This window comes from Mustela lutreola, chromosome 7, assembly GCF_030435805.1.
Source record: "Mustela lutreola isolate mMusLut2 chromosome 7, mMusLut2.pri, whole genome shotgun sequence".
NCBI lineage: Eukaryota > Metazoa > Chordata > Mammalia > Carnivora > Mustelidae > Mustela > Mustela lutreola.
Window position 1 is genome coordinate 149,983,511 of NC_081296.1, and position 15,765 is coordinate 149,999,275.

The 15,765-nt window shown below is 51.8% G+C and overlaps 1 protein-coding gene across 18 annotated transcripts in view; it reads left to right on the top strand.

Annotated features, from left to right (window-relative positions):
• WDR20 (WD repeat domain 20) overlaps window positions 1–15,765 on the top strand; it is a 66,258-nt gene that overhangs the window by 32,917 nt on the left and 17,576 nt on the right. For 6 of the 18 annotated variants that reach the window (XM_059183153.1, XM_059183157.1, XM_059183158.1 and 3 more), the window contains exon 2: window positions 10,584–10,766. The exons of 4 other annotated variants lie outside the window; for them this stretch is intronic. Coding sequence is in view for 6 of the 14 variants with exons in the window: in XM_059183157.1 (XP_059039140.1) it covers window positions 10,584–10,766 (183 nt within the window). In the remaining 8 variants the exon portion in view is untranslated. Of the gene's footprint in view, window positions 1–5,018; window positions 5,160–5,971; window positions 6,135–6,345; window positions 6,367–10,119; window positions 10,181–10,583; window positions 10,767–15,765 lie in introns of those variants that run through there. 8 more of the 18 variants (XR_009355911.1, XM_059183163.1, XM_059183151.1 and 5 more) reach the window with 8 other exon arrangements.

Genomic DNA, 15,765 nt, shown 5'->3' on the forward strand with positions numbered 1-15,765 from the left:
CGGAACGGGCTTGTCCTCCTGCGCTTGAGAGGTGAGGCTTGCTGCTCCACATTCCCGTGTGGCCAGTTTTACTGGTCCCCATTTTTAAACTGGCCACTGTTGCGTTCCTAGGCTTATAGCAGCTCCTGGTACATTTCAGGTGCCCAGAAAAGCTTTTTTTCTTTTTTCTTTTTAAACATCTGGTTGGGGGGAAAAAAAAACCATCCTGGGTCGATGGCTCAGTGGATTAAGCCTCTGCCTTTTGCTCAGGTCATGATTTCGGAGGTCTTGGGATCGAGTCCCGTATTGGGCTCTCTGCTCGGCAGGGAGCCTCCTTCCCCCTCTCTCTCTGCCTGCCTCTCTGTCTACTTGTGATCTCTGTCAAATAAATAAATAAATCTTTTTTTTTTTTTAAAGATTTTATTTATTTATTTAACAGAGATCACAAGTAGGCAGAGAGGCAGCCAGAGAGAGGGGTGCGAGGAGGAAGCAGGCTCCCTGCCGAGCAGAGAACCCTATGTGGGGCTTGATCCCAGGACCTGGGACCACGACCTGAGCCGAAGGCAGAGGCTTTAATCCACTGAGCCACCCAGACGCCCCAATAAATAAAATCTTTAAAAAAAAAATCCAAAATGTTTGAGTGGCTGTTACTGAGGCGGCCTATAAAAGTTATTCCCTTAAAATTTGGGAGTAGTTGGGGGAGATGAGGTGCACAGGACAAGTGACCAACGGCTCCAGGGCCAAGTGAGTGGCTCCAGCGATGCTGGAACGGTGCGGAGGAAGAGGGCAGAGCGTCTCCTGGGGTCGTATTCCGAACAGGTTAGCTCTCTGTTGCTCTTGTCCTGCTGAGGCTGCTTTCTGCGGCTGAGCTCTGGTTGGATAAGAGATGAACTCTTTGAATTACAGAAACCAGCCAAATAGAATATTTTGGCCACGGGGTTTATCTCCCTTCTTTGCATAAGCTAACTTTCCTGTTCTCTCATTCTTTCTTGCTTTCTGTGTGAAAACACAGCGATGTACTTGCTCCAGAGCACTGTCATTTGGTAAAGAATTAACTGCTACACATCAGTGCCGTTTAAGAAAATTCCTTATGTTACAAGGATGCCCAGGTGGCTCGGTCATTGAGCATCCAGCTCTTGCTTTCGGCTCCTGATCTCACAGTCGTGAGATCGACCCTGCATTGGGCTCCCCGCTCAGTGTGGTGTCTGCTCTCGATTCTTTTTCCCTCTGCCTCTCCCTGCTTCCGAGCACATGCATGTGCTCTCTTGCAAATAAAATAAAGAGAATTTTTTAAAAAGAAATTACTAAAAGGTTTCATGTGTTACGGATTCAGTAGTTCACTGTGCAGCCTGGGTTGAGTGCTTGGGAAGACAGCAGCTCGATGTGGTTTAAAGCACGGTTCTAAGCTCAGTGAGACCTTGGGCAGGTCGACAGCACTCCCTGGGCCTCAGGGACACGATTGCTGGGAAGTCACAGGGACTCTACCCATGAGGGGACCTAGGGTATTTCCTGTTGAGAATGGGAGCTGCTCTGCAGCCTGAATCGGAACATCTAAAACCGTCTCTGTGCTGTGCCGGCAGCAGAAGCTCACGGATCCGTCCCCGCGTCGGGAGACAGTGGTCTGCGGTTCTGCAGTGCGGAGGACTTGCTGCCTCGGCGCCGTCCTAGTTCACCAGTGTCAAAACATTCGGAGGTCCGAGAATTCTTCCTCAAGCCCCTTTAAGGGCGAACTTAAAAAAATTATTTTCTAAGAGTTCACAGTAAGCACTTTTTGCAGAAATAGAAACATCTTGCCTTTTCTTCCATGTGAGATATTAGTATGCCGTTAGGAATAGGAATGCATATTTAGTCATAGTTAACAGAGGGTTTAATAAAAAATAGGTCATTTGAATATGTCAGCATTTTGATGTGATGAGATCTGGTCTTAGAATGTGTGCAAACTGAATTTATCTAATGTTTATTCATGGCTTCTCCTTAATGAGGAAATCAGTGCTCCGTTCGCCTGCAGGATGCATCGCCATAGCCCTCCGTAGTATTTCATGGGGCGGGGAGCGGCCTCGCCTGAACTTGGGGTTCCACTTAACAACATGAAGAGTTGGTGAGGAGGTGGCAGCAGCTTATTAAGTTTGGCTTTTAAAAACGATCGGAGGGAAGAGGAATCCATTTCCATAGCGAACAGTTTCTAAGTGACAGACTGTCGGGGGAGAAATGACTCGTGATCGCGGTAGAAGCCTGTTGGAGCAGGTCCGTACTGACCGTGCTGGGCCGGTCAGCTCAGCCCCCTTCCCCCACCTCGGCACCCCGTCCCCTAGCACGCCCCCCCCTCCCCCCAGCAAGGCTCCAGAGAGCTCAGCTGCCCTGGCTCCCGCAGAGAACAGTAAGCAGTTCCACAGGGTGTTGCTGGGAAAGTTCCCGAACATATCTTATGCCTTCTGTCACTGGGCACCTCTTCCCATTCTGGAATGACCTGCAGGGGGGCCCCTCGCCTTCTATACCTCGTTTGCCCGTGTTCTGTGTCTGATGATGTCTGGCTCCGCGTCCTTCGCTGCTGCCTCCCTGCATGGAGTCCCGGCCGCTGCCGAGCACACACACACGGGAGGAGCTCAGAGCTGGCGTGGTGGGTGCTCGCTCCGGGGCCAGAGCCCCGCGAGTGACATTCTGTGATTTGTGTTCAGTGCCGGGACAGGGTCTGGCAGGCCAGTGCTAGGGCAGGCGTGTGCGAGGTGTCTGAGGAGGAGGAGTGGAAGCTACGGAAGGGAAGGCGCCATCTGGTTCTGGAAAATTATATTGAAAGGAAACCATGCCCTACACTTGGCTTCTGCTATTGTCCTTCTCCAGGACATTTAGGGAAGAAAGAATTCTCTCTCTCTTCCTTATTTATGTTTCTTCGAAGGTGTTCATGAGTGATGAGAATTGTCGAAGCCTGTCTGTGATAAGCAGCAAATCCTTAAGTATGCAAAGGGAGAAATCCCAGTTTCAGAGGGGAGAACTAACTTTCCTGAAGTGCCTTTTGAAGTGCCAGGCATTAATCTTGGGACTCTAACCTGTTACTCCATTTTATTTTTATTTTTTTAAAGATTTTATTTATTTGACAAAGAGACGTCACAAGTAGGCATTGAGGCAGGCGGAGAGAGAGGGGGAAACAGGCTCCCTGCTGAGCAGAGAGCCCGATGCGGGGCTCGATCCCAGGACCCTGAGATCATGACCTGAGCCGAAGGCAGCGGCTTACCTCACTGAGCCCCCCAGGTGCCCTAGCCTGTTACTCCCTTTTAATAAAGCAGGCCTGCGAGGTAAATGCATGGAGAAGATAGGACTGGAGTCGGGGGCGCACAGGGCAGGGCTGGGGTACTTGTTCCCTCAGCAAGCGTAGGCAGCTGGAGTCACACAGTGATGGGATTTCAGCTCTGGGTGCTACCGCGGATGTCACCTGGTCAGCTTCCTGTCACGGCAGCGTGGCGCGCTGGGAGGAGCGCAGGGCCTGGCCTCGAGACCACTGGCTCCACCACTTGCTTCCTTTTGACCGCCGAGTCCGTCTTCGTATTTATAAAATGCGAGCAGCAGACGTCCTCAGGCCTCGAGTTCGCAGTGAGGCCAGAAGAACCAAGGCACGAAGGTGCTTCGTGAGCTGTAGGGTGACTTCGGGGACTGGCCGCAGGTGGTTTCCTTTCACAGGTGGCACCCAGGAAGGCATTGGTTGTTCGTCAGGATTTTGGCCGGTGGAAGGATCGCATGTTTGCTTTCATGTGTGCGGGCTGTGGGACTCCCTGCCACTTCCAGAGTTGTTTCATGTCTGCACCATATCAATGAGGGCATTTCTGCGCCAGGCCCTCCGTTAGGTGGGATCGAGCGGTGGAGAAGGCAGAAGGGTTTCTGCCCTGTTTGAAACACTGAAACTCTGCAATTGATTGATGTTTTTTTCCTACTGGGATAAGAGATTCCAAACTTGACTGATTCCTTACTACATATATACATGTACATATATATATATATGTATACACATATATATATTTATTTTTAAAGATTTAATTTATTTAATTTTTTGACAGAGATCACAAGCGGGCAGAGAGGCAGGCAGAGAGAGGGGGAAGCAGGCTCCTTGCAGAGCAGAGAGCCCGGTGCGGGGCTCAATCCCAGGACCCTGAGATCATGACCTGAGCCAAAGGCAGAGGCTTTAACCCACTGAGCCAGCCAGGTGCCCCCCTGACATATATTTTTAAATCAGTGTTAAACTGTTTAAATACCATTCGTGCCAATTACGCAGATACTTTGGGTGTCGCTGAAGAAGCCACGAGAGAGACGGCTTGTGCGGGTGCGCTGCGCAGTCAGCCCGTTTCCTTGCTGCTTGAGGGCAGGTGGCTTGGCCCGTAGAGTCGGCGTCTGTGCCGGGCCTTCCCGCGGACGGGCCTGAGCGCTGAGCTGCCCGCCTGCGTGTGTGGTGCGGGCGTGCGATGTTTGGCAGTCGCTGTGCGGTATTTCTGTCCCCCGAGCCGGGTTATTTTCCCCGTGGTGGTGAGCGCTGTGGTTGAATAACACATTGGCCTTCGTGCCGAGGGAACGTGTCTCAGCTCTGAGCGGCCCGTCTCGTTCTCGGTCGTGCCCGGGGCTCGGAAGGCTTCGGCTTCCCCCCCCGGACCGCCCGCGAGTTGTGGTCCAGACCCGGACTGTGGACTCGGCCCTTGCATGCACCGGAGACCCAAGCCCTGACTAGGTGGAAAGTCTCCGCCCGATAAACCGGGACGGTCTCTGTACCGGGGCTTGTCTCGCGTCCCCGGTCTCAAGGTCGGACTCCAGATGTCCTCCTTCTTGCCCAGGGCGTTCGCGCCCTGGAGGTACTCGCCTGCGCGTTTTTGGCTCCTGGTTTGGTCGTCTGAGATGTGGGCAAGAGGAATGCTAACAGAAGGCGTGCTGCCCGCTCTCTAGTGGTCCGCGGGTCCTGTCGCCGGGACCCTTGATGTCGCTGGCACCGCTCCAGCTGCTTTTGACGGATTCATTCAGGCAGTGACTCAGCGGCCTCCTGATTTCTCGGTTGTTTTTAAAAGGAGCTGGACTGTCACGACATGTGGAATACAGTTGGCGCTGCAGCTAGTAAGTGTGGCACTCGGTGACCGTCAGGTGAGAGCAGGAAGGCGTGACCTCTGCTGCTGTGAGCCGAGCTGGTGTGGAGACGGCGCCCGGGGAAGGTATTCCAAGTGGAGGAAGGCGTGTGAGGCACGGGAAGAGGGTGGGAGGCGCCCAGGCTGTGTGTGGACAAGCGCCTCTGGAGGAAACGCGCGAAGGGGAGGGGTGAGGAGGTCCACGCTGGGGAGCCCCGTGGGTGCGAGCTGAGGGGTTCAGCCAGTATTAGGGCCGAGCCCTGGAGGTTTTAAGTGGGACGGTGACCTAAGGCTTCGTGAAGATGAGTGTGGCATCGGGTTTGGGATGAGTTGAACGTGCGTAGAAATGGAAGGCATTTTTCTGGCAAGTTCTGTGGAACTGGTTTTTGAAGTGATTTTTGGACGGGGAGGGAGAATATAAAATGTAGGGAAATAAAGCCCAGCTTTATTACTGACACTGCCCCCCCCCCCCCCCCCCCCCGTACATCATCATCTCACATGCTTTTTTTCAAAAGAGGTCTTTCTGAGAGAGTTTCCATGTCGCACCACATGCTTCTGGGCGCTCGGGGGTCTCGGGTAGCAGGTTCCGTGGAGGGCGCCCGGCACGGGCCCACAGGTCTCCTCTGAGGTCCGCTAAAGGCTGTGCCAGTGCGGAGGCCCCGGCCGAGTGAGGAGGCCCGCCGAGCCTGTGGGGGCTTTCCTTTCGCTGGGCTGCCCCAGCGCGCCAGGCGGGGGCTGGGGGAAGATGAGGCTGGAATCAGGGGCTGCTTTCACTGACCTTTGAGTGCAAGAAAGGGAAACGTGAAATTGTTTATACTTGTTGATCAAGGATTTTGATAACCAGCTTGTGTCTATGGTAGGAATTTTTTTTTAAAGATTTTTATTTATTTATTTGACAGACAGATCACAAGTAGGCAGAGAGGCAGGCGGAGAGAGAGGAGGAAGCAGGCTCCCCGCTGAGCAGAGAGCCCGATGCGGGGCTCGATCCCAGGACCCTGAAATCATGACCTGAGCTGAAGGCAGAGGCTTAATCCACTGAGCCACCCAGGCGCCCCAAGTATGGTAGGAATTTTTAAACCATAATTTAAAATTTTTCTCCTGAGAACGAGACACTGATAGATTATTTGTAATCAGTAACTCCTTATGCAGAAGCGAATGAGCATAATATACAACTTAATCTCACCCGAAAAAATTGGAATACTTGCAGTTTCATTTGTTCAACAGACAATACTTGTGACGGACGGGGCACTCTACTGGGGCCGAATAACCGGATGTGATCTAATTCTTAACATTGGTAAGATTTAAAAAAAAATACGTTCTGCTGTAAATTCCTGCTTAAGAATTCAGTTAACTGGCAATAATTAGGGTGCAGATGCATTAAAAAAATCCCAAGTGTCTGTAACCCATCTATGCAGAATTCACCAGAAAGCTGAAACATAAACGTTGATTTGGTGGGGTAAGACAGGGGTAACTATTTAATAAAGAAGTTCTGCTCCTTAAAGGAGTTTTTATTGTAATTTTTTATTGTCATTGTAATTTTCTTATAATTGATGATAACAGACATAAAACAGTACTGTAATCATACAAGTGATTCAGTACTAAATTTTGTGGAACGAATTGAGGACTCGAGAACTGAGATAAAGGAGCCAACCCAAAGAACGGTGGTTGGGAAAAGGCTTGTTGGAGGTGGGGCCTGAGCCACTGGGTAAAATTGCCCCAGCCCAGCCAAGAGAGGGAGCCCGAGAGGGGGGCTGTGTGCCTGCAGCCCACTCAGGACTGCGGCATGGAGGGCAAGCAGACGCCGCGGTGGCAGGAGCTGGCCCTGGAGGCCGGAATCCTTTCCCGGCTCTGGCTTCTCCTCGGAGGATGGCTGGCAGGTGGATCCGTGCCCCCTGCGGGGGGCTGTGAGGTGAGAGTTGGGCATGTGAAGCTGCTTGGGCGCAGCAAGAGTTCCACAGGCCGACGTCAGGCCCCGCTGTGACACAGTCAGGAGGCTCCTGAAACATTTGACCAGAGAGATGGGATGTGACAGGGGCAGTCACAAAGGTTGTCGCCCTTCGAGTGCGTCTGCACACCCTGTGCTTTGTGGGTCCGTTCTCAGTGGGCCTCCCCACTGCCTGGCAGGAGCGCTGGGCGTGTTGTTCTCTGAGAGGAGAGGAGCATCTTGCCTGGGCCACCCGGCTACCCAGAGGAAAGGCAGGGTTTGGACCGAGGCCTGCCGGGCTCCGGAGGCTGGGTTCTTTCTCCTCCTCGCTGGGGAGCCCACGCAGAAGAGGCATGGCTGGCTCAGGCGGTTCTAACTGCTACTAAAAGGTGTGTGAGCTCAGTGTCCATGTTGGCACCGCTCCACCCCAAAAGAAGGGAGGAAGAGGAGGAAGAAGAACTAGGGCAGCAACACATCCATGGGAAAAGAGACTGAACTTGGTGATTGGCTGCAGAAGACAGAGGACAGGATGGGGCAGAGATGACTCCCCTGCTGGGAAGGAAGGCAGGCGCTGGCAACCTGGCTTTCTCGAGCTCGGGCACCAGCGGCGGAGTCCACGGGTTTCTCAGTTGTGGGCACGCCTCTAGCGGTCACCTTGGGCTTCACAGTAATTCCTGCTTGCTGTTGGTCGGGGCTGTGTGGCTTGGCAGCACTTGTGCCGCTATAGCGGGATTGGTGCCCCTGGGGCTGGGGAATGACCTTAGATAAGAGATACTCTGAGTGTTTCCTGGGCCTTGGTTTACTCTGGTGCCTCCCGGGACACTGCTTCTCACCAGTGTTGAATGACCGGTTAAAATTTCCAGTCTGGGGGTGCCTGGATGGCTCAGTCAGTTAGGCGTCTGCCTTTGGCTCATGTCATGGTGCCTGGGTCCTGGGATGGAGTGCATCAGGGATGGAACATTCTTTGCTCAGTGGGGAGCCTGCTTCTCCCACAGCTGCTCCTGCTCTTGCGCACTTGCTCCTGTGCTCTCTGACAAATAAATAAATAAAATCTTAAAAAAAAAAAAAATGTCCAGTCTGTCTGGGCTGATACTTTTCTAAAATTGAAAAAAATATATTAATGGGAAATGAAACTGAAAAAGACATGTAGAATACAAATTCAAGTTTCTATTATTAGAGTCAATGCAAAGTTGTCCGTCTGATTGCCTTCAGTTTCCGAGTGCCGCTTCTCCGTCTCTGTATGGACTCTTGCTGCCGACCAGCAGGCTGGCGTGGTCTGGTACAGTTTGAGAGCCCTGGTCTGGGAAGGAAGTTGTTAAGCAGATTAGTAAACAGGGTGTTTGGAGAATATTTACACGATTTAAGAGTAAAAGTAGTCTTTCAGTTGGCATTAAAATACATGTGGTCTATTTACAAATGACATCTTTTCCTATTAGGAGGCCAGGAGGTACAATAACCACCCCGAGGGCCGAGCTAGTGTAGTTGCTGTAAGGGCTCTGTGAGTTAGCTCTGCCCTAGAAGCAGTACCGGTAAAGCAGGCGCTTTTACTTCCTCCTGTGTTTCTGAGAACAACTGGATGCCCTTTGCTCATTTAATTTGTATTAGCATGTTTTCTCTGTAATTTTTGGCTTGCCTTTGGATAGATTTTTATAGTTTTATGCATAATTTTAGATATGTTTCTCAAGGGGGGAGTTCCCTAAGCAAACTTAAAAAAAAGTTCTCAGAGAGTTTTATATGCTATACAGAGATCATGTAATAATGTAATTGTTCGTATTTTAGATTGGTGTTTTGTCCCTAGTTGCCAGCATCTTTTACTGTCTATTTTGAGCTCTTCCGACATTTGCTGATAACCTTCTTAGCTCTGAAATAATTTGCTGAGGTCCCTTAGCCTGGCTTCTTTTTTCCTGCCTCTAGGGCCCAGCCCGGAGCAGCTTCTGTCAGTGGGCCTGTCCCTGGGGGCGGGTCGCAGTGAGGGGCGGAGGTGGCTTGCTTTGGCTCCGCAGCTCCCTCACACCTCTGCTGGCCACCGCCTTCAGCCTGCCTCAGCACTGAACTCCCTTCCCCGCTGGTCCCTTTTCGCCTTGCTGCAAAGTCAGGACTTCCCTGTGTTTTGTATCGTATTTATATTATACTTTTCAAGCCTCTTTCACGCACATGCTCTCTTATTTCATCCTCCAGACAATCCCATGAGGTTGGTGGGACAGAGATACTCATCTCCGTTTTAACTGAGGTGAGGCTGGGGGTGTCCGCGTGGCACGCATCCCCATTCCTCTGCCCCGGGCTCCGAGTGCGAGTCCCACTCGGGTCCAGACTTCCAAATGTTCGGGTTTGGAGTTTGCTTAAAGATTCCTAGAATTTTGATGTCCCCTTTTCCACTCAGTATTTATGTTTGTCATGTGGAAAGTGAAACAATCCTCAGCACAATATCACGGACCTCTTTGGAAGAAAGAACTCTTCAGAACCTGCCTCGGGTTGGTCAGCAGAGAACAGTAGCCGCGGCTCCAGTGGTCGTGTCGCGGGACGCGCACAGCAGCCTGGTTGTCTGCACCTGTGACTTTCCGCTAGGGCTGGAGGGTGGCGTCCTTAATTTCCGCGACAGCCCGGCACATTAGATTGCATGGAACATTCCTCATGAAGAAGAAGAAAGTCTCGCTCTAGGGATTTATGGGGAGGCATACTGAAACATCACTTTTTGGCCCAAGTTGGAAGTCATTTGCTTCTGACTTTGGGGTGTGTGCGTGTGTGTCCTTCCCTTCCCCTTTATGGTCAAACAGACCTGGGCTATACATCCAGTCGCTTACTTAGGTAGGTATGGTGACCTTGGCTGAGTTATTTCACCTCCCTAAACTTGTTCTCTACTTTGAAGGGTCGTTGTAGGGTTTAAAGGTGATGCACGCCGTGCACTGAGTGTGGGCTCAGTAAGTGAAAGGTACCTCAAATACGGGTGCAGAAGAGGGACTGGGCCCCAGTAAGAAGGCACCTGCTTATAATTGGCTGCAGCGGTGGTTCTCAAATCTGAGTGGGCATCGGAATCACCTGGAAGGCTTGCTAGGCCCACCCCTATAGTTTCGGATTCTTTTGATCAGGGGTGGGGCTTGAGAATTTGCATTTCTGAGTTTCCAGGTGATGCTGCTGCCGCCACCGCTGGTGTGGGGACCACACTTTGAGAACCCCTGGGCTACAGGTAACTCACCAATGAGCATTTAGATGCTGTGGATCAATATGCAAGCCGAGTTTTTATGTGGTTAGAGGTACTCTGTTAGAAATTGCTTGGAATTGAATGTATTTTGCAAATACTGAATTTAGTATCTCAAGGATTTTTCCTCCTAAAGTCCAGGAGTTTTTGTTTAAGATAAGAACAAGTCGTGGAGGTAACAGTTATGAGTATATTACAGATAGTCTAACAATATCAAATTGGCTGATGTATATGCAACTGCTTTTACAAGATGCTGGAAACTGGAAAAATTTTTTAAAAATACCTTTGTTTTTAAGATTGAACATCATAATGGAGTATAAAATAGAGTAACTATTAGATTTCTCATCTCAATGTGCTGTTTACCGTATGTATTTTTCTCTTTCTCCTCCAGGCTGCTGACTTGAGTAAACCAATAGATAAAAGGATTTACAAAGGAACACAGCCTACTTGTCATGACTTCAACCACCTAACAGCCACAGCAGAAAGTGTCTCTCTCCTAGTGGGCTTTTCCGCAGGCCAAGTCCAGCTTATAGATCCAATCAAAAAAGAAACTAGCAAACTATTTAATGAGGAAGTAAGTAGCACCCTGTCTTAGCTGTTAAGAATCCCTTTAAGAATTTATACGTTCTTGCCAAGGGCAGTGGGCCTTATTTTACACGTCAAGCTAAGCCCATTTTTCATTCTCTAACTGTCCTACCTAGTATTACCCGGTTAAATGTGGTGAACTAACTTGACTTACGCCTGTTCTTCCTCGGGGTACCTGTTCTGGGCATTTTTTATGGAGCATGCTTAGGTGTCTGTAGCGGCTGCTTTAAAACTCTTTTATAATGGAGATGGGTGAAATTGTCACTTGATATTTATAATTTAAATAAGATACAGAATTCTGGACCTTGTTCACAACACCAGAAAATTTCATGCAGATCAGAGAATTTGATAATAATTCCGTAGGCCATCTAAGTGGTAGTTCGGGCTTTTGTGTCTGTATTTGACAGGCGTTTGGCTAAGGGATAGCTTTCTTTCTCTTGGAAATATTTGCTGTAAAATCACCTTTGACATATTTGAAATCCTGGCATTTAAAATTGGATCACATGATACAGTTTCTGCTAGTGACCTAGCATGTGCTGGTTTCCTGGCACTTCCAGTTCTGTTCTGGAAGGCGCCTGAGCTACGTGAGCCATGTGTGTTCAGAAACACATCAGAACTGTTCAGCGTGGCTGTTGAAGTCGCCACATGGATCATGTGGTAAAGCTGTCATGGGGGCTTGTCGGCCCCAGACTTGCCGCAGCGTATGCGACATCCTCCCTCTGTCTCAGTGCGACTTGCCCAGCAAACGGAAACGATGTGGTGGGGTTGCTGACTTAGAAGCCCTGGGTCCCGGTGTCATCGGTGACCACGGCCCTGATGTGACAAGAGTCAGGTCATGTGGGATCCCTCTCTCAGGAAGGGCAAGTGTTTTTGTGCTCTTGCCTGGTTTTGATGTCATGGACTTGGAACAGAAGAGCATTATATGTTCTGGTTCATCAGAAGCAGTTTTGTTTAGGGGAGAATATTCAAGTGGACAGATTGTAGTTAAAATTGGGATTCTTCAACAGCGTTGCGGCCCGTGCCATCTCCACCGCTGGTCCCTGTCCATGGTGCTTCTGTCTGGCATTGCCGGTGGGATTTGGTGAGATCTCTTGAGCCGTGCCGTCTCCTCTTCTGCTTGCAGCAGGTTTGACCAGAAACAGAACTTGCCATGTGGATTGACAAAACTCGAGAAGAAAAGAATTGATCCCAGTTTCTTTTAAAAATAAGTCTGAAGCAGAAAACTTGTTTTATTTACCTAAGTCTTTTACTAATAACGTGTGGGGAAGTGATTTCCCAGTAGCCGAATGACTTTTTTTCCTCCTCGTGGGAGCTATGGGGGAGCAACCAGGCATCTCTGCACTGTCACCGGAAGCTGAATTTGGAGTCATTATGGGTTTTGTTTGTATCGGTAGGGGGCATGTCATCGAGGGGGAAGGGCTGTCTGTACAACATCGGGAGGCTGCTCCGGCTGACGATGGCACAGGATGCCACTTGGAGAACAAGAGGGGCTTGTTCTCCCCTGTGATGTCACAGGGGAGTCTCAGGGCCCTGAAAGCACTCGGACATGTCAGCCAGATCCGTGCCTGGACAGCAGCGGGCATCGCGGGCCAGGAAGCAGCCTGTCACTGATTTCAGTGCCAGTTGTCTCATGCTCATCTTCCGCTTTATTTGAAAATAAAACCGTGTAGGGTGAATGCCAGTTCGGCACTCAACGCTTGAGGCTGAAGTCCTTTGCCTTTCACAGTGAGGAGAGCTCTTGGCTCTGCGGGTGGCATTTACATCAGGTTTTGGTCAGGGTGTCAGAGCAGGCGTCGCGGTGGTCTGGATCTGAGAGTGCCGGGAGCGGCGCTTGGAGCCGGTATCACTCACGTGGGCTTCGCCGTGGCACGAGAGTTAGGGGCTTCGGCCGGTTCTAGATCTGCCCCAGGGTGACTGGGCAGGCAGCTGTTGCTGTCTTACAGATGAGGACATAGAGAAGGTGAGTGAATTGTCCAGGCAGGTAGTAAGTTGATGACAGAGATGGGCCCCTGGTCACAGGCTGTGAGGCCCACTGTGATTCGTTGCCTGGTGGCTGGGCCCTGTGTTCCCAGGAGCTCCCAGCTCAGTGCCGTGGATGGAGGGGGTTCCGGGCCACGTTATCAGAGTGCTGGGACAAAGTGCCCGGGGATATGTGTTCACCGTATTCTTCAGCGTGTATCCAATATCGTAAATCTGAGATTTCCAGAAGGTGACACTTGATCTGCATCTTGAAAGGTGCACAGGAGTTGGGGAAATGGGAGAGAGGCTCTCAGAGCTGGAGATGTGGCATATGGAGGGGTGTTGGGTGGCCAGGCGCGACCAAGTCAGTGTGCAGGCCTTAAAGACACCGGGGTCAGAGCCGACGGGGCGTCGGAACCAGACTGTGAACGCCCTGACATACTGAGAAATTTGGATCTGATGCTGGAGGCTGTAAGGGTAGTTCTGGGCTTTTAATCAAGGGAACGAGTGTGTCAGGCGTGTCCTTTAGAACGCTCGTTGGCACTTGTGGAACGTGGATTGGAATGAAGAGAGAGTGGCAGAGGTAGCAAGGCCAGCGAGGAGGCGCGTACCTGTTCGGGAGAGCGGGTGGACGAGAGCAGTGGCCCTGTTCATCCTGGGGACAGACCTCGGTCCACCTACCTTGTGCCCACTCGGGCTGCTTCTGTCGCGACCCCTCGAGAGAGGGGCAGACGTGTCAGCAGTAGCTCCCCTCACACGCGCTTAGGGCAAATGCTGACACGTGATGCATGAGGAGGCCGAGGCCTGGGGAGGCAGGGAGAGGGACGGGGGTGGCGGAGGACCTCTCTTGACAGAGGTGCTGTGCTCTAGGCGGGGCTTCCCACGAGTAAGAGGCCGGCCAGGTCCAGCCTGAGAAGGAGTGTTTCCCAGAAGGGAGAGCAGGTAAAGGCCGGGACTAGGAAGGAAGGGGCGATGGGGGGTCAGGAGAGCGCAGGGAGGGCCGAGTCCGCGGGGCCGGTGGTGCAGGGGCGGCCGTGAGACCGAGCACTGCGCCCCTGAGCAGGGAGGGGGCAGGAGCACGAGGCGGTCAAGGTTGGTGTTTTTGTAAATTCCTGTGGCTGCTGCTTGGAGATGGGTAGGTTTCCGGCTGTCACGTACCCGTTGGGGAAGACTGGGAAAGGGGCAGGTGTAGAGTGGACGGGAAGCTCGGAGTTCCAGTCTGCACTTGACAAGCTTCAGAGGCCGACGAATGTTAGATACGGGGACCCTGGAGCCCAGGGGTAAAAGTTCGGGAGTTTGCTGTGTAACTAGTCCTCCCATCCCGGAGATGAGACGTAAGGTCTGTTGCACTGACTGTGCTCCAGGCCTCTGCACGGCTCATCACGGGGCCTTCAGAGAGCCACTTTCAACTTTGCATTTATTTCCTGCCACTTAGAGGCTCAGCTCCGTGGCTCAGAACGCCCAGCCTTGAGCCTGAGCACCTCCCTGCTCTTCCCCCCACCCCTCCTCACCTGGAAAGGAGGGGGTATGTCACCCACCTGGAAGAGAGGTGAGGAGACGGAAGAGAGGTGAGGAGACGTGTTGAGCCTTGGGTTGGGACAGTGAGCCCTTGGGGGCTGCTCAGCAGAGTTTGCTACGGGGGAGGCAGCCGGCCCCGGGGGCAGGGCGGGGGACAGCGGTGGGGAAGGGCTTCTTGGAGGGCGGAGGCAGTAAGTTTCCAGGACAACCCAGGGAGAGAATGAGCGTGTGCAGAGCAGAGGACAGGGAACACCTTATCACGTGGGTCACACGTGTGTCTTCTTCGGAGTGCTTCTCTCACGGTGTCCGTTGCACACAGGTGTACACGTGCACACACGCCCCGGTACCGATTCTTCCACTGTTGCCGCCCCTCTCCGGGCTCCTGGCCCTCGAAGAGATAACCGATGTTTGCATGGGGGGATGGATGGATGGATGGAATTAGTCTAGAAATCCACGTGATGTTAAAGATAGATGAAAATTTCTATCTGAGTGTCAAGTATATCTTTAAAAGTGATTTTTTCCCCCTCTCCATTAACTAAAAATTAAAAAAAATTTTTTTAAATGATTGTTTATAGATGTACAAAGAAGATGGGAAAAGTCCCAGTGTTCACTCCTAATTTTACCGTCTTTGTAGTTTTTATGTTTTTAATGAGGTGAGCCTGGTAGATTCACACACTCCGTCAGAGATCCCTCCTACCCGGCTGGCCGGTGGACTTCGAGGGGAGCCGTGCTCCCTTCAGGCCCTGCTGCCGGGTGTCCCTGTCACGCCCCAGGGCTTGGCTGTTGAACCGGCTCAGTCCAGAAGGACCTTTCCAGCCTCCCCGGGGGAGTGACGCCTGTGGGTCCCCCGGTCTCTGCTCCCTCCAGTCTGTCTCAGTGGGTCCTCGGTGTATCTGTAGCATCCTGTGTGTGCCCGTGGAGTGGCCCTTCATTCGGCAAGCCCCCTGGAAAGGAGCCTCCCCAGCCGGTCAGCATTCAGCCTCACGTGAAGGACCCCAAAGGCTGTGGAGCTCGCTCGTTGCTGCTGGTGGTTATGATGCACTGACGGGGGGAATTATAAAGGGATAGTTTCTAGATGATGAGGAACTCAGTCTTGTTTTTGTAGAAATTCTCATTATTTCAGGGTTGTATCCAGAGAATATTAACTTTGGAGGATCTTCAAGTGTGTTTTGATTGTTGGGGAAGATAGATCTAAGACGCACTCATGGTCGGGGCTTCTTCCGCTACTGACACCTCTGCCTTGACTTTGTTTCCCGTCCCGGGCTGGGAGGCCAGGGCCGTCACCTGGGTGTGTGCGCATCTCCTGCTCTCCGAGGGGCCCACGGGAGCCAAGGCCGCCCTCGGCCAGCCCGAGGCTGCATCTTCTTGCTCCTTCCTGGCACCCAGTGCCCCCAGGAGCGGGGAGAGCCAGGCCTGGCTCTGCAGTCTTCTGTCCAGTTCTGGGACAAAAGAGTGGTTATGGGCATTTTGTTAGTTTTGTTTTATTGTTGCTTTTTTTAATCAAAGGAAGG